The sequence below is a fragment of the Acinonyx jubatus genome, chromosome A2 (assembly GCF_027475565.1).
Source record: "Acinonyx jubatus isolate Ajub_Pintada_27869175 chromosome A2, VMU_Ajub_asm_v1.0, whole genome shotgun sequence".
Taxonomy (NCBI): Eukaryota; Metazoa; Chordata; class Mammalia; order Carnivora; family Felidae; genus Acinonyx; species Acinonyx jubatus.
In genome coordinates this window covers 146817689-146841223 of record NC_069383.1, presented here as the reverse complement: position 1 = coordinate 146841223, position 23535 = coordinate 146817689, and the positions used below count along the sequence as shown (strand labels likewise).

The 23535-nt window shown below is 59.4% G+C and overlaps 1 protein-coding gene and 1 long non-coding RNA gene across 8 annotated transcripts; one reads left to right on the top strand and one right to left on the bottom strand.

Moving 5' to 3' along the window:
• Positions 1-605: 605 nt before the first annotated feature.
• Positions 606-14910, bottom strand: LOC128314903 (uncharacterized). 3 transcript variants are annotated; one of them, XR_008297142.1, is made up of 3 exons: positions 14640-14910; positions 10810-13372; positions 606-8229 (listed from the first exon to the last, which is right to left on the bottom strand). It is a non-coding gene; the product is annotated as an uncharacterized LOC128314903 (long non-coding RNA). The 3 variants fall into 3 exon arrangements; XR_008297143.1 differs by having other exon boundaries at positions 10810-10913; XR_008297141.1 differs by having other exon boundaries at positions 10810-14910.
• Positions 12443-23509, top strand: SEMA3B (semaphorin 3B). Of its 5 annotated transcripts, none has more exons than XM_027038777.2 (18): positions 12443-12595; positions 16548-16734; positions 17412-17569; positions 17690-17752; positions 18145-18264; positions 18344-18437; positions 18592-18711; positions 19589-19734; positions 19826-19937; positions 20054-20123; positions 20202-20346; positions 20669-20888; positions 21149-21240; positions 21319-21360; positions 21594-21751; positions 21858-21913; positions 22001-22140; positions 22666-23509. In XM_027038777.2, the coding sequence occupies exons 2-18, from the start codon at positions 16626-16628 to the stop codon at positions 23065-23067; spliced, it is 2247 nt and encodes a 748-aa protein (XP_026894578.2). In that variant the 5' UTR covers positions 12443-12595; positions 16548-16625; the 3' UTR covers positions 23068-23509. The 5 variants fall into 5 exon arrangements, with proteins under 5 accessions (XP_026894578.2, XP_026894582.2, XP_026894581.2 ...); XM_027038781.2 differs by lacking the exon at positions 12443-12595 and adding an exon at positions 14973-15111; XM_027038780.2 differs by lacking the exon at positions 12443-12595 and adding an exon at positions 14981-15117.
• Positions 23510-23535: the final 26 nt, after the last annotated feature.

Sequence of the window (23535 nt, the reverse complement as noted above, 5' to 3'; positions counted from 1 at the left end):
CCTGCCTATCTGAATCCTGGCTGCACAATCTTTTTTTTTTTTAACTTTTTTAATGTTTATTCATTTTTGAAAGACAGAAAGAGACAGAGCACAGGCAAGGGTGGGGCGGAGAGGGGTGGGGGGATACAGAATCCGAAGTAGGCCCCAGGCTTTGAGCTGTCAGCACAGAGCCCGATGCGGGGCTCGAACTCAACGAATCGTGAGATCATGACCTGAGCCAAAGTCGGATGCTCAACCGACTGAGCCACCCAGGTGCCCCTCCCCTTTTTTTTTTTTAATGTTTGTTAATTTTTGAGAGAGAACAAATGGGGGAGGGTCAGAGAGAGAGGGAGACAGAGGATCCGAAGTGGGCTCTGCACTGACAGCAGAGAGCCCGATGTAGGGCCTGAACCCCAAACCATGAGATCATGACCTGAGATGAAGACACTTAACCAACTGAGCCACCCAGGGGCCCCCTGGCTGCAAAATCTTGGGCCAAGACTACCTTTGTGAGCCTCGGTGTCCTTGTCTGTAAAATGGAAGCAGAAGTAGTATGTTTGTAGGGCTGCTGTGACAGCCATGGGAAAGAGTACCAGCAAATCCCTCAGTATTGGCCAAGGAGAATATAGAATGGGCCTCTGCCAGGCTTGGAAGCATGTTGAGTCAGTCCAAGGGTATGTGTGTATGAGTGTGTGTGTGTCAGTCATGCTGCGTGTCTCCCAAGTCCTGGTCTCCATCTGCTCGGGTAGACTTGGGCCATGCCTAGGAGGCAGGACTATGACACTGTCCTAGCCCAGGCCCCTTGGTGGCTCAGAGTGTGGGGAGAAGAGGGAATGCTCCCCTGCTAGAGTGTGCAGGGCTCCTTCCTGCCAGCTGTGCCCTGGCACCATGTTGGCGAGCCTGCTTGCATGAGAATGACAAGGAGACTTCTGAGGGCTTGTCTCCAACCAAAGCCCCTGAGCTCATTCTGCTGTTGAGGGGGGTAATGTGGTGGGCAGTGAAGCTTGGGGGAAGCAAAGGCCTGGGGTGTTGACCACTGTGGCCCTGCCAGCTGCACCCTTGTAGTTTTGCTGCCTCCCAGGCCCAACTGCCTCCATCTCCCTGTGCAGTTGATGGGGGAGGGTGGGTTCTGCCTCTGGGGCTGCCAGTGGCTGGGCCACATGTAGCCCCACCGGGGCTGCTCCCTGACAGCCTGTGCCCTCTGTTCTAGGTGCTGGGGAGTCAGGGAAGAGCACCATTGTCAAGCAGATGAAGTAAGTGCTATGTGCAAGAGACAGCCACCAAACCCTGATTTCCCCTCTTCTTTCTCTGGGTCTATGTTGCACACAACCCCTCCCCCCCCCCCCAACCAAGTAGTGGCCCAGCCAGTCTTAGCCAAGCCCAGGACCTTGTTGGAGGCAATCACCCATCCTCAGGTCCCAGAGGGTCGGGGGAAGTTTCCTTCTCTCTGTAATAGGTCCCTGCAGGCTTCAGCAGCCCCAGGAGGCCATGTATGGTCCTCGTGCCCTAGGGGCCCTAACTCCTGACCCCTGGCTGCCAGGATCATCCATGAGGATGGCTATTCCGAGGAGGAGTGCCGGCAGTACCGGGCAGTCGTCTACAGCAACACCATCCAGTCCATCATGGCCATTGTCAAAGCCATGGGCAATCTGCAGATTGACTTTGCCGACCCCTCCCGAGCGGTATGTCCTCTCCTCAACCCCTGCCTGCTTCCCTAAAGGCTTCAGGGCAAGCCTTGTCCTGGGGAACCTAGAAATACCCAAGCCTGGGCCCCATTCTGGAGGCCCCTGTCAGGTGGGGTGGGGGTGAACTCCTGTGACTGGCTGACACCTCAACACTGCGCCCAGGATGATGCCAGGCAGCTGTTTGCACTCTCCTGTACTGCTGAGGAGCAAGGCGTGCTCCCTGAGGATCTGTCTGGTGTCATCCGGAGGCTCTGGGCTGACCACGGTGTGCAGGCTTGCTTTGGCCGCTCTCGGGAGTACCAGCTCAACGACTCCGCTGCCTAGTGAGTACCCCAAGGAGCCGGGTGGGGTGAGGGGGGCTCTGGACCACAGCCTAGAATGGAGGGCCTGAGCATTCTCAGAAAGACACTGCCAGTCTCTGCTTATGAAGCTGGTGACTGTCAACCAAGGCCTTGGTGATTTTTGCTTTGAGGTGGGGGGCATGGTATTGAAAGTCAGGAGGAAGGACAGGCAGGGCTGCTGTCCCTCCAGGGCCAACTGGAGTCTGATCTGTCCTTAGACACAATCATTGTATTTAAAATTTTTTTTTTTAATTTGTTTGTTTGTTTATTTATTTGGAGGGAACATGCACGAGCAGGAGAGGGGCAGAGGGAGAGGGAGAGAGAGTGAATCCCAAGCAGGCTCCATACTGTCAGTGTGGAGCCCAATGCAGGACTTGAACTCATGAACCGTGAGGTCATGACCTGAGCCGAAATCAAGAGTCTGATACTTAACTGACTGAGCCACCCAGGTGCCCCTAGACGCAATCATTCTAAAGAACATTTGCTGCCTCCTGTGCCAGGCCCTGTGCAAAGCTTGAGGGACCCAGCGATGATGGAGTAGACACATCCCCAAGTAGCGACAACCTACAGTGTCAGTGTTATGGTGGGAGTGGGGGTAGGTCTAGAGCAGGGACTGCCTCAGCTGAGTTCTGAACAAGAAATAGGCAGAGGAGGAACAGGAAAATCTCCTAGGCAGGGGCACATGTGCACAGGCCTGGAAGTGAGTAGTGCTGGCTGTGCCGGAGGTCCCAGAAGATGTTCAGACTGGTTGGAGAGGAAGATACAAGAGGAAGAGACCAGGAGGTGACAGATATGTGTTTAAGTTAGAGCCTAAGACTTGGCTGGGGAATCACAGGGGGTTCTGGGAGTTCCAGAGGCCCAGCCTATGGGGTCATTCTCTGAACTCCTTCCCTGAGCTACCTACCGTATGCCAGGCCTGATGCAGAGGGCTGAGCACCCATGGCGAACAGGACAGGTTGGTGGCCAGTGCTGATGGCTGCGGGAGACGTGCCCAGGCTTTTTGGACTGCGCCAAATAGGCAGATAGGCGGCTGCCCCTGTGCTCATACCTCACCTCTCCCACCTCTGCTTAAGCCAGCCCCTGTTCGCAGCACCTTTCTACCCCGCTGTGCTGCCCTTCAAGTCCTGAGCCCGCCCAGAGAGGGGCTGGACCAGGGTGAGGGTGGATAGGAGGCTGGCCCTGCCTGGTCCTGCACCCTGAGCCCTGCCCCAGTCACATGAAGCGCCTCCCTCTCCTTGCAGTGTCCTGAATGCCCTTGTGAGTGCCCCCCAGAGGAGTTGCAGAATAGCAGCCAAACATAGTGGGGGCCAGAGCTCCTGGGTGGCTCAGTTGGCTAAATGTCCGACTCTTGGTTTCAGCTCAGGTCATGATCTCACAGTTCATGAGTTCAAGCCCCGCATCGGGCTCCGTGCTGACAGACAGAGCCTGCCTGAGATTCTCTCCCTCCCTCTCTCTGTCTCTCCCTCCTCTACTCTGTCTCTCAAGATAAATAAACTTTAAAAAAAATTAAAAAAACAAACAAACAAACATAGTGGGGGTCTCCAGACCTCAGCGATGCCCGTCTCAGAGGTCACAGAGGCTCAGCACCAGCAGATCTTATGGGTCCTAGAGGCAGGCAGGGGTGGGTCCTATCAACCATTACCACCTCAGTGTCCAGGATACTCAAGGAGGGTAGGTATGGGTCCCTTCCAGGCTACTCCCCATTCCTTCATTCCCTAGACATTAAGCACCCGCTGTGTGCCCAGCACTGTTCTGGGGGTGGGGATCCAGCAGTGACACAGGTCTTGTTCTCCCAGGCAGGTTTATGCCGTGACCAGATCACCTAGGGGTGGGGAGTGGATTAGAACACTACAGGGAACAGGAGTGCCCCAACCCCTCTTCACAGCAATCCTTCAAGGCTGCTGTGGGTCAGTGGAACCCTGGGGTGAACCCTGTTGTGGAGAAGGGGGAGGCTGGCGTGGAAGCCACCAGGAGGCCTCTGGGCAAGAGGTTCTCAGTAGGTGGCGGGGTGCCGTAAGCAGGTCACAGCCCATGCGTCATGGGCCCTCATGGTCCTTCCTGTTTTTCTGTTCTGTCCCTGCGTCTCTGAGGTCATTTCCTGCTGGCCCCAACAGCCCTGCGCCAGGAGTGAAGTGAGACATCGGCACTGGGCAGCGGCTCAGAGGCCTGGGCCCAGTCCCCAGGGCACCTCAAGGATATTGAGGCAGACAGAGCTGGTCCCAGGGCCTGACAAGAGCAGTGTTGATATTAATCAAGGGAGCTGGTAATGAGGAGCCCCTGGGACTCCTGCCAAACAGGTGCCCATGCTCTCCCCTGAGGAGTCCAAATTTTATTGGATGCTGGGCAAAGAGCCCATTGAGCCTGACAGGCCCCAACCTGTCCAACCCCGCATTGAGGGACATGCCAGGCTGCTCTGTAGTGGGCGCCATAATTGTGCCAATTAGCATCCTGAATCCCTCACTGAAAGACTAATTTGTCCCTTCCCACCCTCCTCAGTTTGCAGCTCTACCAGGCCTGGATCCTGTTTGAGGCAGGCCTGGCTAGGACCTGGGTGCTGGGGCTTGGCTGGCCGGTCACAGCCGCACCTCCTCCGGGCCCGTTCCACAGGCAGGAGGCAGCAAGGGCTTCTGGTCCAGTTTTTCTCATCTGAGCAATGAATGTCATAAAGGCAAGGGTTGAAGAGGCAAGGGCTTTGAGAAATGAGGGGATGGGAGGAATAGGGGCCTGGGTCAGCTGGCCCGGCGTCCAGGTTAGGAGGCCTCCTGCTGGCCCCCACTGACCTGCCTGCCCCCACATCTAGCTACCTGAATGACCTGGAGCGCATCGCGCAGAGCGACTACATCCCCACACAGCAGGACGTGCTACGGACCCGTGTGAAAACCACGGGCATCGTGGAGACACACTTCACCTTCAAGGACCTACACTTCAAGTGAGCCAGCATGTGGGCAGGGTGGAAGGGCAGGACTTGCTAGCCTTTGGGGCGACAGACGGAGGGACCCTTACTCCAAGGCCTGCTAATGGCTGTATTGGGAGGGAGGGGCTGGTCCAGGATTCCCCAGGATTCCCTGCTCTGAGGTTTCTCAAGGCTGTATGGTTGCCAGTGGCTCACATCCTCTGCTGCCCCTGCCCCATGTGGCTGCAGCCTGCCCTGCTGACCAGCCCTGACCCCACTATGCAGACATGCTCTGACCCAGAACCTTGAGTAAGGTGGACAAGTGTGAATGATTCCATGAAGACAGCTGCCCCACTCTGAGCAGGCCTCTGTCCTCAGTCAGCCAACTTGTGAAATGCGGACTGTCTCTCGGAACTGCCTTTTCTGGAGCTAAGGCGACCCTGTGTCCGCAGGATGTTTGATGTGGGCGGTCAGCGGTCTGAGCGGAAGAAGTGGATCCACTGCTTTGAGGGTGTCACAGCCATCATCTTCTGCGTAGCCTTGAGCGCCTATGACCTGGTGCTAGCTGAGGACGAGGAGATGGTGAGAGGCCGAGAGGCCGCTGAGGGGGGCGTGGGGGTGGGGAGCAGTGGCGGGTGCTGACCGCGCTGTCCTGCCCCCAGAACCGCATGCACGAGAGCATGAAGCTGTTTGACAGTATCTGCAACAACAAGTGGTTCACAGACACGTCCATCATCCTCTTCCTCAACAAGAAGGACCTGTTTGAGGAGAAGATCACACACAGCCCCCTGACCATCTGCTTCCCTGAGTACACAGGTGTGGGGACTGGGCCTCTGGGGAGGAGCTGGTGGTGACCAGGTGGTGCACAGGCGCCCCCCGCTGGACAGAAGGGTAACTGCGGGACACTCAGGCAGGAGCTGGTGCCTCACTTAGGCCTATGTACTTGTGCCTGCACACAGGGCCTGTACCCCTTACATGTGCACAATCAGGAGCCCCACTTTACACACTCAGACATGCATGTACATTCACATACACTGTCACCCTTTGCACATGTGTGCACATGTTATATGCTTGTCTGTTCACACGCACAGGACCTTGTCGTTCATGTGGGACAGGCCTGCCTGCCGTACAGGTGGCACAAGTCCTCACCATTTTGTCTCCCACAGGGGCCAACAAGTATGACGAGGCAGCCAGCTACATCCAGAGTAAGTTTGAGGACCTGAACAAGCGCAAGGACACCAAGGAGATCTATACACACTTCACTTGTGCCACCGACACCAAGAACGTGCAGTTTGTGTTCGATGCCGTCACCGACGTCATCATCAAGAACAACCTGAAGGACTGCGGCCTCTTCTAAGGGGGCGGGGCCTGGCAGGATGGTGAGCTGGGACGGTGGTGGGGTGGGTAGGCTGGCAGGGAGCTGGGGTGGAACAAAGTGGAGCCATTGAGCCCAGATAAGGGACAGGGTTGGGCCTCTGGAGGGCTTGGGTTGGGTGGGGGGTTGCCTGGGAGCACAGGGTGGCAAGTCAGGTCGGCTACTGAGGTCAGGGCACACAGGTAGGCTGGCTAGTGATCCAGACAGCAGAAACATCTGGCCATGTGCCGGGAGAAAATTAGAGGGCTGTTCTGACCTCCCTTGGAGAAAACTTAGTCATCCACCAAGCCACTGGCCTGGCCCGAAGGAGGCTAGATGACAGAGGGTGCAGCCATCTGCCACTCAGCGTGACCAGCTCTGCACTCGGCTCTGCGGTCTTTCCTTCAGACCTAGCTGAGGGTCCTGGGCTGACGCCAGCCCCACTAGCCCTGGGGCAGATGGGGAGGACTCTGCCAGTGCTACAGACCCCCCTCCCTCATATAACCCAGCAACAGACACTGGCTCCTGGGCAGCCACTGTGTCCCTGGTAACAGGTGGATGAGAAGAAAGAGAGGGTCATTGTCTAGGGAGGTGGGAGGAGAGGCACACTCTGGCTTCCTCCCGACCCATGCCCTGACTGTCCCCCACCTCCAGGGCCACCGTCGACTCTGCTCCCTCCAGCTCCTGAGGAAGATGGGGGCAAGAGGACCACGCTCCCTGCCTGCCCGCTCCTCTCCTCTCCCCGGCTGCTTTTTCCCTCTTTCCTCTCTCTGTTCTTGGCTCCCCTGTTCCCTCCCTCAGCTCCAGAGACTCGGGTTGAGGAACTGCCACAGGCCCTCCTATTTGAAGCCGGCCCTTGTCCTAGGTGCCGGGAATGGCCGCGGTACCCCCTTCCTGGGCATCTCTTCTGGTGTTAACCATTGTCTTGTTCTGTGATGGGGGAGGGGAGCACATGCTGAATCTCCCAAGGCCTGTGTCTGGAGGGGCACTCACTTCTCCAGCCTGAGACCCCTGGCTTCGCTCAACACCAGCCCCTGACCCAGCCCAAGTCCAAATGTTTACAGGGAGCCTCCTGCCCATCCCACCCCTCTAGCCGCTCGGAGGCCCCAAAGGAAAAAGCACAAGAAGCGTGAGACGCCACCATTCCTGGAGACTACAGTCCACCTGCTCATTCTCGTAGCTTTTTAAAAAAAAAAAATGAAAGTAAAGGAAAAAAAGACAAAACTGCAAACCTAGAAAACTTTTTAGAGAAAAACTATTTAAAACTGTCAGATCCTGACCAGCGCCCACCCAGCCCCCTTCCAGTGATTCCGTGCCTTGAGTGTGTCTGCGTGTTTACACCCATCCCTCTGCTGGCTGCCCCTCCCCTACCCCGTGCGGGCGGCACATCTGCCCTGCCCTCCACAGAACTGGGTTCCAAGGGCTGTTCCAGACAACTGCCAACATCACTGAGGGCCCCGTCCCAGTGGCCCTGGGCCCTGGCTCCATTAACCTAAATGTAGCTCCTTAGCGCTAACCTAGGAACCGCTGCTGCCTGCTGAGGGCCATGCCCCTCGTGCCCTTGCCCCAGGCCCGGGTCCTTCAGCGTTGAACACTTCCTTGCTTTTTTCACATGTTTTATGGAATTGTTCACCTGGTTTGAAATAATAAAATGTAGAAAGAAAAATTACCAAGTACTGCTCAGTACTCTTCTATCCCAGGGCCGGAGACCCAGACTAAGCTGTGCCAAGGTGATAGTGACCTGAACCTGAAACCTCATTTGTGGCAGGGCCCCAGGTGCTCTGCCCTCCAGGTCATCCTCAGGCCCAGTACACAGCACCTCAGTGTTCCCACTCTGTAGTCATTTCACTTACTGGCACCAGTACTCGCTCCCCTCTCCTCCCAGGCCCACCGTGGCCTTGGGTTTGCGGCAGTCTTCAAGCTTTCCCTGTGCAGCAGGGCGGATTTCTTCCGGAGCTGCACCTCTAAGGGATTCTTCTATATTGGGAGCAATAGAAGGGTCCAGTGAGTAGTGCAGAAGGAAGATGTGACTTCTGACCTCCCAGGCCCAAGGCTCCGAGACCATGAGTTGCAGAGCCCCTTGCACATCCTTCCTTCTCCCAACCTGAGGTGTTTGCCCAGACCCTTGCTCAGGGCTGGGCTTCTTGGGGTTGACTAAACAGAAAGTCGGGGACAGTAGGGGCCTGAGGCATGTTCAGAAAGGTCTCTGTCCCGTAGGTCCCCCTCCAAACCTGGGGGTGGGGCGGGGAGGGACAGGCAGGTAGCCATGGGCTAGGGCCATAAACATGCGGAAGCTTCTGTGAGGCTATGGGAAGTGCACGCACGTCGCTCGAGAAGACAAGGCAGATGACAAGGCGGCGGGGGTAGGAGGGTGCCCGTTGGGTGAGCTCTGAGCGCCAGGCAAGGCGCCTGGACTTTGTTCCGCGCGCGGGGGCGCTGGACAGCAGGCAGCTGAGCCTAAGGGAAGGGCTCGACGCGGCGGGGCTCGGAGGCGAGCTCCTCCGCAGCCGCCAGGGGGCGCCGCAGTCCGTGCCGGGGCCCGCCGGGCTTGTCACGGAGGCTGACGTCAGCGGGTGCTGCGGAGGCCGCGGGGCACAAAGGCAGCTTTGTCGGGCCGCGGCGGCTCAGCGCCTGCGGCGGGACAAAGCGGCCTGGGCCGGGGTCGGCGCCGCGGAGGCGGGAGAGGCAGGGGGTGGGAGGGTGGGGCCGGGGACCCAGGACCCCGCCTCCGCACACCTGCCAGTCCCCGCACGGCCTCAGGGCCCAGAGTGCTGGCAAGAGATGAGAGACTGCGGCCGGCGGATCGGAAGGAGATCAACGCCCCCCAGCCTCCGTTCCCGCCCCAGTTCCCCGGGCCTTTTCCTGCTACCGCTGCCTCCGAGGCTTAGGGCTGAGGGCCGGCTGACAAGAACAGGATCCCGCACCCAACCCAGGATCCCTGCCTTCCTTCCAGGCCTGGACCTCGCTGTGCCCTAGATACGCGGGGCGGGCGGGGCGGGACCTCCGGTGCGGTGATGCCCGCCCAGCAGGAAGTCGCGCCGGAGATGGTTCCTTCCTTCCCTCCTGATGGGAACCCTGCACAGAGGAACCATTGAGGGGCCGGCATTGTCTGCCAGACGCACCCAGTGCCTCTCACCCTGGGTGGGCCCTGCAGGATTCTGGCCAGGATCCCCTTGTACCCAGCTTGCCGTGGGTCTGGGTGGGGTCCTGGCAAGCAAAGGTTCCCTGGGTGCAGACAACTAGGCCCCCACCTGCCGCTGGCCTTCCTACCCCTGCTCTGATTTGGAGGGCATAAGGCTCCATTGTCCCAGCACTGGCGGGGGCGGCCTTTCAATTCTTCCTTGTCTTTGGCAGTTGGGAAATTCCCAGCCATGGGGGGCAGCTGGGGGAAGCGGGGGGAGGGGGATGGCTCATCCCAGGTGTCTTGCATCCTAAGGGAGGGCCTCCCTGAGGTTGACTCCTGCGGATCCCCTACTGCCTGGAGGTTTCCAGGGCTGAACCTTAGCCTCCCTCATGCCTGGGACCAGCTGGGTCAGCATAGCCAGAGATTCAGTGCTCCCTGGCCCTGTATACCCACCCCAGAGCACCCCAGCTTAAGAAGGTGCATCTTTCTGGCTCCACTCGTGGGCAGCTGCAGCAAAGAGGCCTGGGACCCTTACGCAGAGCTAGGGAAGGGACCCAGGCTCCTGCTTCCAGACATGGGTCCCAGTATGAAGTGGGCTGTCTCCAGCCAGTGGAGACATCCATGAAGCTGATGCATCTCCCAGAGGGCCCACCCCACTCCAAATAGTTGCTGAGACTACTGATGTGGTGGCAGCCTTGGTATTTTTAACCCATTTGCAGGGTGGGGAAACAGCTGGGGAAGAGAGAAAGAGACAAGCTCTGCGAGCCAGAAGACTTGGGAGGATTGAGGGAGACTCTGTGGAGAGGAGCCAGGCTGGAAGCCACTCCCCAGCTCAGGCCCAGGCCCCCCACAACAGGTGGGTGGAGGCCAAGATGCCAGGTGCAGAACGGGGAGGGGGCCCCATTAGATCTGGGACCTCTGAGGCTGCAGGGCCTACCAAGGCCTGGAAGAACACCTCACCACGTTCCTGGGCAGCCCCATGGCTCCTGATGTCAGGAAAACTTCCTACTCCCTACCCACCCAGAATCCCTCAAATCATCCCTCCACAGCCCCCATCCCAGACCCAGAGGGCTAAGCCAGCCACCATGCGGGAGAACACAAGTCCTGACTCCATCCACCTGACCTGTGGCCTAGCCAGCCAGATCCTAGCTGCCCTGGGTGTCAGGGAGAGGGCAGGGACAGGACTGTAGGTTCTCTTGACTGAGTTCTGGGTTCAGGCTCACTCCCAAACAACTGAGCCCAATCTTTGTGTCTGTTGCCCTATAAGAGGTCCTGGAGGCCTGCATCTCTTCCATGGGGCTATGTATTCCCCTAACCTCTCCTGGACACCCAGAGGGAAAGCCACCCCCCATCACACGTCCAAGGAGGGCGTCAAGCCAGCTGTGTTATATGTGCAGCTATAGCTGTATGACAGTGAGTCTGTCCATACTCACCAGGCCACTCAGCTCCTTGGTTAATAACAGCGGTGGGCACCAGTGTCCAAGCGGGCAGGGCTCAACACCATGGATCCCTTTCTCCTTCTTGTCTTGGTTTTTCCCTTGCATGAGATAAGCCACACAGGTGATCTTATTTAGGAGAAAAATCAGTTTAATATCCCTTATTGATTCTGCTTTCTGACTTCATTGTGGGTAGAGGGTATCAAGGCCTCTTGGCGGAGCTGGTGCAGGGTCAAGGAGGGACCCAAGGTGTCCCTTGTCCATCAGTCTCCCATCCCCCTCCTCCACAGGCTCAGCAGGCCCAGGAAGGTGGAAGGGCTTTCTGCAAACATTCTATCTCCTATCTCCCTGGGTCTGTCCTCTGCTGGGTCCTGGGGCCCCCACTGATGATAGCCCCTGGGGAACCCAGAGCCCCACAGAGAGGCTTGAACCTGGGTGTTACAGGCATCTGGGGCTTCACAATGGAAATGACACCAGAGAGTTGGATACTGAGTGGTGAAGAAGAGTCCAGCAGGTGGCAAAGAGGATGGCCTAAAAGCCCGGAGGGCACCGGCCAAGCAGAGTCCTGGCAAAGAAAGTACTGCTGCCTCCCAGAAGTTGGGTGGCCAGAGCACTGGCAGGGTTGCCTAAGGCTAAGCCTAGGAACCCCCAAGCTCCAGGGAGCTCTCTGAGGTGGGGGGCAGGGTACTGCAGAGGGGTGGAGGAGTGGCAGACCACAGGGGCACAGCCTGAGCGGTAGGCTGAAGGGGTCAGGCTGCATGCTGCTGGGGGAGGAGGCGGGACCTTCTCAGGTCAACCTGAGAGGCAGAAAGGTCTCCCTGAGACAGGGGCTCTAGGAGAAGGGATGTGGGCTTGGCCCTGCTAGGGCTGGGATGGAGACCTGGAGGAAGACTGAGGAGTCCTCAGGGGGTGGGGAGGGATGGAGGTTTAGGTGGAGGGTGGAGGCAGTCATTGGCTGTGGCCGGAGGGTTGGCGGGGGCTGGGGACAGGAGAGGAGCCAAGCCCGACAAGGGGCCCTAGTGAAGCAGGGCTGAAAGAGGCAGCAGTGAAGGGTCTGCTTCGAGGCTCTCAGGCCTGGATGCCCAGTGCTGAGGTGGCAGCAAGAGCGCACACCTGTGTTCTGCCACAGTGGCCAGACCTGCCTGGCCCGCCAGCTGCAACCGCAGGGCGAGTGAGGAGCGAGATCTGAGAGGTGCAGTCTCTCCCTAGGGACACACAGCTGGCGAGTGGCAGTCAGGATTCAACCACGCCCCTTCCAGCCTACTTAAGGGGGTTGATTCCTGAGGCAGGTTCATCCCCACCCCGGCATCCAGAGCCCCGCAGCCTGCACTACTGAGCAGCTATACCCAAACCGATTAAGGGAAGGTAGTATTTATGTTAATACATGTTAATAAGCATGGTGTGCCACCCTAGTCTACTTTGGCTGCATTCCCGGCACCCCATCCCACACTCCCGTAAACTATGGAGGAGGGGAGAAGGAGGCTCCACCCGCCCCTGCCTCGCCCCTCCCCCCTCCTGCTGGGCAATGTAGAAAACAGGAGGGAGAGGAGAGCTGTGATGTGGCTGGTGGGGGGGGCTACCCCATCCCTGAGGGGCTGACCTCAGCCCAGGAGGAATGTGCAGGAGGCGGAGGGCAGGGGCGGAGCGGGTGGGGGCAGGGCCACAACCAGAGGCCCAGGGTTCCTGGCAGCCCCTCCCTCGGCCCCTCCACCTCAGCACTGACATGGCCCTCAGAAGGGAAGGGGAACAGGCAAGGAGGGGAAGAACTGATCTTTCCAAAAAGGTGGGCCAGGGTACCTGGGAGCATGGATACTAGGCTGGGGGCGGGTGGGGGAAGGGCCCCAACACCTTCTCTCAGGAAATCTCCTCCCGGGCGGGTAGTAGATTGTCAGGGAAGTCAGGCCTCTCAGTCAGGCTTCCCCGGGCCCATTCCTACCCCCTATCTCACCCCGACCCAATGCCTAAGTCCTCAGGGTAGCGTGTCCTAATACCCACGTGGCCGGAACTGGGGAAGGTTGTGACGCTGGAGCCCCCAGCCTTAATGGCTAAAACAGGTGTGAGTGGGAAGCCAAGGCCTGACCCAGCCCAGGCTGGGCACTGGGAGCGTTGTCTCCAGCCTTCCTCAGATGAATATCCTACCCTAGCCGCACCACCCAGAGTCCAGGCAGGGCACAGTTTCCAGCTAGTGATGGGGGGGGGGGGGGTGAGGAGGCAGGTGGTAGGATGGGCAGGACCATCCAGTTATTTCCAGAAAGAAAAACCAAGGCCTTGGTGGGCTGTGCCACTAACAGGCAGCATCAGGGCAAGAATCCAGGCAGGCCTTTCCTGGCAAAGGGTAGAGGTCAGGAGGCTGAGGTGGCCCTTGGGCAGTGGTGCAGGTAGCCATACAGCTACCTTCCTAGTTTGTTCCATTCTGTCAAGACTTGGGCCCAGGCTGACTGATTCCAGAATCCTTAGAGACTCCCAGAGTCCAGAGTAGCTCACAGACAATGACCCTGCTCCGAGAGTGCTGCCTTCACGAGGTGTCTGTCCAGGGTCTGGCATACATTTGGACCTGCGGCTGAGGAGCAGAAAGGAGACTTTGTGGGGACAGGGACAAGTTGAGCTCCCACCCCTGCAGATCTCCCTTCCTGCTCCAAGAAGCAAGGGAATCAATGCAGAGGGCTCAGGTGGGCGGGGACAGCCCCAAAATGTTGGAAAGATGGTGGGGGTCCTGGTTCTACTTTTCAGTATGGACGCGGGGCTGGGAGGGAATGAAACTGAGACCACGATCCTGAGCCTGAAGAACTAAAAGCACTGGGGGCAGGTAGGGGGCACAGTAGGGGTGGGTGGGGACCTCAAAGGCACTTGCTGATCTTGGCTGGTAGGGTGGAAAATTGTAAACAGCCAAAGAATTTTGTTTGCTTGCATGGGGCCAGGGGAGGCTGCCCAGGTCCAAGGCAGAAGCCGGGAGGAGAAAGAGGCTGCTTCCCAGAAGCCCAAGAGCTCAGGCTGGGGTGCATCCTTCCACTCCCCTCCCGAAGGCCCCTGACTCGCACTCTTCCTCTGCCAGCCGGCCAGGCCAATTCAGGAAAACTAGGTCTCGAGGCTCAGGAAAGAAGGGCACAGCCCCACCCTGGCTGGGCACAGACACAGACACTGCTACTCCAGGGAAGCTTCAGGGGACGGGCCACAGAACTTGAAGCTCACACAGCCTCCCTCCCTGATCAACTGCAGAGCTGCTGAGCAGCCTTGGGGAGGTTGTGGGAAGATGCCTTTTATGGGGATTGAGGGGTGAAAGCCCATCCTCAAGCCCTGTCACGTTCACCCAGGTGGACCCAAGGGCCCCATTCAGCCATTGTCAACATTCAGCCCTTCCAAAGCAGACAGACCCCCGGCAGTACAAACAGGGTTGTCCACCAGGGACAGTTTCAGGCTAAGATCCCAGACCCTTCCCAACTGAGCCACCGAGGTTTCAGAGCCGTGTCCTGAATCACAGAGGTCACACAGAATGCTCTTCACCCCCCTGCAGAGAGGCAGAACCACCCATCAGGAGGGGTCTCTGGATGGGCCTACACCCCACAGTGCAGAAGTGAAACTTGAGGGCCTCTGCCGCCTCTGACTGCCCCGCCTGGCCCTCTCGGGCCCCTCCTTTCCTGCCCCAACTGCTGTCCTCACAGCCTCTGCCAGCCAGGTGGCAGAAGCACTAAGTGGCTCTAGTGGTGAGGAAGGGCAAGGGCTGGGGCCGGGCTGGGGGCCCATCGGACCCCTAGTTGAGAACTCCATCCCCGGACGTGCGACCCTCCCATGCCAGCTGGCTCCTGGGAACTGAGCCCTTCATTACCCACCTCCACCTCCCCAGCTGTGTAGGGACAGGTGAGGAACTCTAGTCTCCTGGACCTGCTGTTCCCTCTGCCTGCTTCACAGAGCCTTCTGGGGCTGGGGAGGGGGCCCTATTGCTTCTTCCTCCTTTGCCTGGACTGGCTGCCCCACTTCCGGATGGCTCTTGGGTGCACCCTATTGCCCTGAGGCCCTACAGGGGAGGGGTCGCTCCTCCCCACTCTTCCCTTGTGCCCACTCCACTCTGGTCTGGCCACCAACTCTGGCTGGCCCGGCTGCCTGCCCGGTCACCCGATCCGCCCCATAAACTTGACGGCGCGTGTAGGGCGGCGGCTGGCTTGGTGGAGGCGGGGGTTGCTCCTTAAAGGAGCCGTCAGAGGGTGCCCTGCGGCCCCGCGGCTTCTTCCCTTCTCCAGGGAGGGCAGCCCGGTGTTCTGTGGCATCGCAGACCTCACGGGCTTGGGCTCGGAAGAGGCGATGGCAAGTGTCAGTGGAGGGAAGGTGGGAGGTGGGGGTCCTGGCACAGGAGGGGTTCGGGGGCTGCGGGACTGGGCAGGGGTTTGGGGGGAGCGATGTGGAATGCCCCTCGGCAGTTGTGCACCCCAGGACCCTGCCCCACACCAGGGCTCCTGCGCCCGGCACCTGCCAGGCCAGCTCTGGGGAGGATGATTGGGCATTGCAGCTAGAGGCTGGCCCCTTGTAAGGGGTCTAGGGAAGGGCTCTGGCTCAAAGGTGGAGGGGCCTAAAGACGGTGAAACCTGAGGGCGAAGGCAGGGGAGGGAGAGGTACAGAGGCAGCGGAAGCTCAGATAGAGAAGGGCAGCTCACCCGAAGCAGGGGTGAGAGGCTGCCTGAGGCCCTTGGCTCTCCCCCGACTTGATTCCTCTTGGGTCTGAAGTCTGAGCTCACAGAATTTCTGTGTAACCAGCTCCTTCCACCCTCGTGTGGGGAGAGAGAGGTCAAGCACGAAGCTGGGGCTGCAGCCATCTCCAAGTCAGCAGCGGAGGTTCTGTCCAGCCCCAGCGGTGCAGGCGCTGGGGCTCCTGGGCAGCACTTTTTCCTCAGAGGAATGGGTTTCAGGCATGTTTCCGAGTTGAGGGCTGTGATTGTCTCTGCAGTTGTATTTGCTCACCTGCATGTCCAGAGAAACACACATACACTTGTCTGTGTGTCTGCACACACATTCGCACATGCACGCATCTGTGACACACATATACACGTGTGTAAAGTGCACACACGTGCCATATATCTACATGTGTAATACAACTCTCATGCCACACACTGTCACAGACACGTACACATCTGCCTGCATACACATGACACACGCGCGCGCGATACAGATAACACAAAGGGACCCTCAGAAACAGTCACACTCACAGGCGCCCACACCATTGGCTCCAGCCCCAAGGGTGCCTCAGTTCCTCTGTAGGCCTGTGGGTGCACAGCCACCTCCAGAGGCCTCACCCCTCCTGTCGCTGCTCTCACTCCCATGACTGGTTTGTTTTGCTCATTACACTTGGCGCCCTCTGAAATGACTGCACTGATCTGAGTCCTTGTTGGCACTCTGCCCCCTCCTGCATGGGGACTTTGTCTGTGTCCCCCAATGTCCCAGGCTGGCATGAAGTAGGCACACAGAGTTTGTGAATTAATGCCTGTGTGTCTATGGGAGGGGGGTTACGAGGGAGGGTGACGTGGTGGGGCGGGCGCCTGCCCACGTGGGGGTGACCCCAAGGGTGTGCCCAGCGTGGGTGTGTCTGTGATTGTGGCCAGGCAGGGCACACTTGGAGGGAGGGGAGAGCTCGGAAGTGGAATGCGACCCCCCAGCCTCTTTTCCCTAGGGGCTGTAATCTGATCCCTGGGGACTCCCCCCTAGCCTCCAGCCCGCCCTCGTCCTTGCTGCAGCTCCTTCTCTTCCAGATCCTGGGGCAGAGTCCAGGGCGGCTCAAGGCTCCTCCACACACGCCTGCTGAACCCTGAGCACCCTGAGCTGCCCGGATGGGGCAGGCTGCGGCCGCCGCCATGATCCCAGGCCTGGCCCTGCTCTGGGCAGCAGTGCTGGGGGGTGCTGCCCCCAGCCCTCCCCGCCTTCGGCTCTCCTTCCAAGGTAGGTGCACCTGGCAGGCAAGAGGGCTTGGCTCAGGGTGAGCAGGAGAGAGACCCAGTCTGAGTAGGGGGCACTAAATTTGCTGCTGCCCTGTACCACTGGCCCAGGTTTGAGTGGGGGCACTTTCAGGCCATCTCCAGTTAACCCTGTCCTGGCCTCAGCCCCCAGCCTTTCTGCACACATTCTCCTCTGACTTTCCCAGGAAGACCCCTTCTGTTCCCGTGGCAACAGATCCTGCCTGTGTCCCATCTACCACCCCCACACCCCTGACACAGAAGGGTGGTCACCAGGCATCGCACTGAGCTTAGGCTAGTAGCAGGGTGGCAGAGAAACCTCAGCCTGACTTTGGGGTGGGGGTCCTGGCTTTCCCTACATACGCAGCCTCCCCCAACACCCGGCCTCCCAGTGCGCCCGCCTGCAGACACTGCTTGTCCAGGCACGCCTGAGGAGTTCAACCTGCTTTTCCCTTGGGGTGGGGGTGGGGGGGGGGGACGGTGCTGCATTGCCCACTCTGGAAGCTTTTCACATGGGTGGATCTGTCTTCACGAATGTAAACTCACACATGGGTAAACTCACATGTGTGGGCCAGGTCACATATACAACCATCACCTGTGAGAGAGACGATAGGTAGGGTCTGGGGAAAGCTCCCAGCATGGCTGGCAAACACTACCCTGCAGAGCTCCAGGCCCAGCACGGTCTCCGGACCTTCAGGCTGGAGAGGACCTGCTGCTATGAAGCTCTGCTGGTGGACGAGGAGAGAGGACGCCTGTTTGTGGGTGCCGAGAACCGCGTGGCCTCCCTCAGCCTGGACGACATCAGCAAGCGGGCCAAGAAGGTGCCAGGGACCCCCAGCCTCTGGGCTCCCCAGGGGGGTGGGCCCCTGAGCAGACACCCTCTTCACAGAGACCAGGCAAAGGCCCTTGACCTGTGTCCCCCTTCCCTGACCCCCTCGCAGCTGGCCTGGCCGGCCCCTGTGGAATGGCGAGAGGAGTGCAACTGGGCAGGGAAGGACATTGGTGTGAGTGCCGGCCGCCCGGGGCGGGAGTGGGGAGGCCCGGCCCCTTGCTCCACAGACAGCAGAAGCCTGCCTCTTCTGTCTGGGATGGGGGCAGGGGGTCGAGGTGGCTGAAGTTTGGAGGTAGTGAGTCAGGGTGGAGGCTCATGTGATTCTTCTTGGGGGCGTCTGAGTCATAGGGGGCTGTACAGGCCTATGCTTCTCCATGCACCCCTTCTGTGAGAGGTGGGCTGAGCTGGTCACCAAGGGTGTCCGGGCCCCTGAAGCCCATGTTGCTACTTGCCTGGACTGATGCAGAAGAGAGGAAGGGGTGAGGTACCACTGGCGAGCTGGGACCCCTTAACGCTGCCTCCCTGGGGGAGGCCTCATCGTCCCTGCCCCTGCCCGCCCACTAGACCGAGTGCATGAACTTCGTGAAGTTGCTGCATGCCTACAACCGCACCCACTTGCTGGCCTGTGGCACAGGGGCCTTCCACCCAACCTGTGCATTTGTGGAGGTGGGCCACCGGCTGGAGGTAAGGCCAGATCTAGGCAGAGAGGGAGGTTGGGAGGTAAAGAAGGGCCTGGAAGTAACAACTGCCCCCTGCCTCCCAGGAGCCCACGCTCCGGCTAGACCTTCGAAGGCTGGAGGACGGCAAGGGCAAGAGTCCTTATGACCCCAGGCATCGGGCTGCCTCCGTGCTGGTGGGTGAGTCCAATGGCTAGGGCCCTGCAGAGACTCTAGACCCTCCTGAGAGCCCCTGAGAACCCCCAGGGCATCACTGACTCCTTAAGAGCTCTTGGGCTCTCTCTCCCCACAGAGAGCCTTCAGATTGGCTAAGCAGCCCTTGCCCTATCTGCAGGGAAAGAACTGTACTCAGGGGTGGCCGCAGACCTCATGGGCCGGGACTTCACCATCTTCCGCAGCCTGGGCCAGCGTCCAAGTCTGCGAACAGAACCACACGATTCTCGCTGGCTCAACGGTGAAAGGCTGGTGGAGCTATTGGGAGGGGGCTCTCATCCCCAACAGGGTGGGTGCCTAGTAAGACCCATAAAGGAAGTGAGCAGTGGGTGCAGCCAGGTCTCGCCAAGTACCCACCATGCATCAAGCCCTGTGCTAGGGCCTGGGGCTGCAGGGCAGACAAGACCTGTGTGGCCCATGCCCTCGTTGAAGTCACAGACCTCAGAACAGGTACATAATAAGATGGTTCCAATGGCAATGAGACCAGTGAGTGAACAGACAGAAAGGGAAAAGGAGACCAGGTGGTAAGAGAACTGGAGACAGGAAGCCATTCTGCTGAGGACAGGGGAGAGCTAATTCCCAAAGCACAGCAGGATTGAGGGAAGAGCATTCCAGGTAAAGAGAACAGCTAGTGCAAAGGCTCTGGGGCAGGAACAAGCCAAGGAACAGACTCATGAAAAGAGAAAGGATAAGGGGTCTGCATTGTCAGAGGTCAGGGTCATTTGTTCTAAGAGTGAGGGGACCCAGCAGAGTATTCACAGCAGTAACAGGGGGAATCTGCTTCCTGCTCAAGACGAAGATTCATGAGTGAAGGTAAAACCCCAATATCCCATCTCCCTCCTTTCTGGACCAAGGGCCTGGGGAACTGTCAGGGGCCGAGGGGAGAGGCCTGTGTGTCTAGGTAGTCTTGGTCTCTGCTGCCCTCTTGTGGTTACTTCTTGACTCACAGGCCCTGATCCTCTGGATGTTGTCCCCTTAGAGTGCCATCCTACCTGGAGACCGGGTGGTCAGATGCTGCCCCGTGGGCTTCTGGGGGCACCAGAGAAAGGAAAGGGAGCATGTGGGTCTCATGAGTGGCAGGGCCAGGACCTTTCTGACCCCACTCCTCCTGCTGCTAGAGCCCAAGTTCGTCAAGGTCTTTTGGATCCCAGAGAGCGAGAATCCTGATGATGATAAGATCTACTTCTTCTTCCGTGAGTCAGCAGTGGAGGCTTCGCCATCACTGGGACGCCAGACTGTGTCCCGGGTTGGCCAGATCTGTCGGGTGAGGAGTCCTTGGGCCACATCCGATGACTACATCCCTGCCCTTTTGCCTGTCTGGGCCTCCCCCTCATCCCTGCTGATTGACCCTGCAGAATGACGTGGGAGGCCAGCGAAGCCTTGTCAACAAGTGGACCACGTTCCTGAAGGCGCGTCTGGTGTGCTCAGTGCCAGGTGTCGAGGGTGACACACACTTCGACCACCTCCGTGAGTGCCAGGAGCAGAGGATGGGGTTGGAGAGAGGGAGTGCAGGGGGCCAGACCCAGGAGCCGGGCTGCCCAGAGGGCTGTGTGCCCTCCCCCAACTAGGCTTCTTCCCCACAGAGGACATGTTCCTGCTGTCCTTGAGGGACCGCTGGAGCCCACTGCTCTACGCTGTCTTCTCCACATCGAGGTGAGGGGCAAGGAGGTAGAGGGCAAGGCCCAACGGGCTCTGCTGGGCCCCTCAGTCTGCTCATGTCTTCGCCTGCAGCACCATCTTCCAGGGCTCTGCAGTGTGTGTGTACAGCATGAACGACGTGCGCCGGGCCTTCCTGGGGCCCTTTGCACACAAGGAAGGGCCCATGCACCAGTGGGTGTCCTACCAGGGCCGTGTCCCCTACCCCCGGCCTGGCATGGTGCGTAGCCCCAGGAGTCCCACCACAACCCACTTAAAGTCTCAGGGGTGGAAAACTTGGCCTGGGATCTTCTTGGTGAATGTGTTTTTTTCCTTCCGTTATGGGTGGGAAAACATCACCTTCGTCAGACAGGGCTCCTCAGAGGAAGGGCATATTTCCCCCTAAGAGTCCCAAGGGCAAGGCTGGGTCTTCTCTCTTCAGATTCTCAGGGCAGACCTCTGTCCATTAGCACTCCCCTATACTCGGGTACCTGGAGGTCTCTTGTGGACCCACCAGGCCCTCGTACCCACATCCCTGTCGTGCCTCCTCCCCACCTGCCCAGTGTCCCAGCAAGACCTTTGGCACCTTCAGTTCTACCAAGGACTTTCCTGATGACGTCATTCAATTTGCCCGGAACCACCCCCTCATGTACAATTCGGTCCTGCCCATGGGTGGTCGCCCTCTCTTCATACAAGTGGATGCCGGGTACACCTTCACCCAGATCACTGCAGACCGTGTAGCAGCTGCTGACGGACACTACGACGTCCTCTTCATTGGCACAGGTCAGTGTCCTGCCATGACTACCCATAAAACTCTGTCCAGACTCTCTTCCACCTGTCAGCAGAAGCTGCCCCTGCCCAGTCCCATCTTCACATCTTTGCCTGGGTTGTGCTCTCATCTCCTTCTGGATGCTGGTCTGATTGTTCCAACCCACATTCTTCACCTATCCAACCATGCTAAGGGTAAAGGCCTCAGAAGTGAGGAGATCCCCAGCCCTAGCTGCCAGGAAACACAAGGAATCACTCATTCCTCATCCCTGCAGACGCTGGCACAGTGCTGAAGGTGATCTCCGTCCCCAAGGGCAGCCAGCCTAACGGGGAGGGGCTGCTCTTGGAGGAGCTGCACGTTTTTGAGGTGAGGCCTAGCCCCTCCTCCTAGAGGAACCCTACCCCATTGATCTCTGATCCCAGCGATCGCTCTTCCTCCTCTCAGGATTCATCTGCTATCACCAGCATGCAAATCTCTTCCAAGAGGGTAAGTGACCAAAAGGCTTGGGAGCAGAAGGGACCCAGTGTGTTCCCCGGGCACCCCTACCCCCACGCCTCCCTTGGTAGTTTGAAGCACTGGGTTTGAGTATAGGTTCTGCCTTTGCTAGACTGCGTGACCTGAGACCCTGATCAGTGTCAAGTGGGGTGAGGGATCCCTGACCAATGGGAGGCGGGCACAGGGCTGCCTTCGGTCAGCCCGGAGCCCCTCGTGCCCCCTAGCACCAGCTGTACATAGCTTCGCGGAGCGCGGTCGCCCAGATCCCGTTGCACCTCTGTGCTGCCCACGGCCGCGCCTGTGCGGAATGCTGCCTTGCGCGAGACCCTTACTGCGCCTGGGACGGGGCCGCGTGCACGCGCTTTCAGCCCAGCGCTAAAAGGTGGGCAGGGTTGGGGGCGGGCCACCTGGAATCATTTGCAGCACCTGGCTAAATGAAGAAGGACTCACGGAGGCTCTAATGTACCAATGCAACCCCCACCCTGCAGGCGGTTCCGGCGGCAAGACGTGAGGAATGGCGACCCCAGCACGCTGTGCTCCGGCGGTGAGTGCCCCAGCTGCCCCACTTCTGGGCCTTTGAAGACGCCCCACCCTGCCCTACCTGAATCTGACATTCCTTTGCCCTCCCCAGACTCCTCTCATCCCGCACTGCTGGAGCGGAAGGTGTTCGGTGTGGAGGGCGGAAGCGCCTTCCTGGAGTGTGAGCCCCGCTCGCTGCAGGCGCGCGTGGAATGGACCTTCCAGCGCGCAGGGGAGGCGACCCACACCCAGGTGAGCCTCACGCCCTCCCTTCCCAAACAAGCCCTTGTCCCGCCCCCTACATCCAGGAGAGCCCCGCCCTAGCCAGTGTGGTTCCCACTTCTAGACTAGGTCCGACCCCGCCCAGTGAGACTCCGTCCAGCTAGACCCCTTACGTCCAGTTTGGTCCCTTACCTGAACTCCACATTCTGATGAGGCCCCATTCCATCTAACTAGACTCCTGATACCCCCCTCCCCCATCCGAGAGGAGCCCCGCCCTCGCCCCGCCCACTGAGGCCCCGCCCCGCCCCATGTTCAGGTAACCCCCCCCCCCCACCTCCAGTACAGTCCCGTCCGGTTTCGTCCGGTCCCGTAAGTGTTTCCGCTTTTAGACCACTGGTCCCAGTGCACCCAACCTTCAAAGGTACACCTGCGAGAGTCCCTTACCTGCTCATGCTTGGCCACCGTTGACCCTCTACCTCTCCTGGCCCGACCTGGGAGCCGGGTTTCCTTGTTCCTGACACTGATGCCTTTGCCTCCCACTGGCCCCGCCTGCAGGTAGCTATGGAGGAGCGCGCGGAGCGCCTTACGGGGGGACTGCTGCTGCGCGGACTGAGGCGCGGGGATTCTGGCGTGTACCAGTGCGCAGCTGTGGAGCAGGGCTTTTCGCAGTCGCTGCGTCGCCTGGTGCTACACGTGCTGAGTGCTGCGCAGGCCGAAAGGCTGGCCCGGACCGAGGAGGCCGTGCCCGTAGCCCCTCCAGGCCCCAGGCTCTGGTACCGGGACTTCCTGCAGCTGGTGGAGCCGGGCGGCGGTGGCGCGAGTTCCCTGCGAATGTGTCGTCTGCAGCCTGAGTCGCGCCCACCGCCTCCCGAGTCACGGAGGAAGGGCCGAAACCGGCGAAGGCACGCCCCAGAGCCGCGTGCTGAGCGGGGGCCGCGCAGCGCAGCGCACTGGTGATTCGGCAGTCCACGCCGGGTACAGGGAAGGAGGCTACAGGCAGGACATGGGGAGGACAGACCGTGGAGGACGCACAGCTAGGGGGCCTGGCACATTGGTCCCTGGTTGATGGAGACACCGACCTACAGGCCCTGGCTGAGGGGCAGCCTCCCCGGCTTATTTATTAACAGAGGATAACCCTTGAATGTAGCCCTGGGAGGGACTGCCCAGGCGGGGCACAGGGGCCGGCTGGTCGGGAGGAGGGAGATAAGCAAGGCTCCAGAGCAACGACCTGGGCAGAGGAGGTGCCCGGAGTGCCCACCCCGGGATAAAGACCTCCTCCTTGGAGAATGAGCAGAAAGCTGTGAACAGGCTGAACTGGTGGGGCGGGAGTGGGACAGGCCGACTGTACTAATGCAATAAACATATTATGAGCCGAAGCTGGAATGGCCCCAGCTGACAACCGCTGGTACTAGGTCTTGCTGGGCG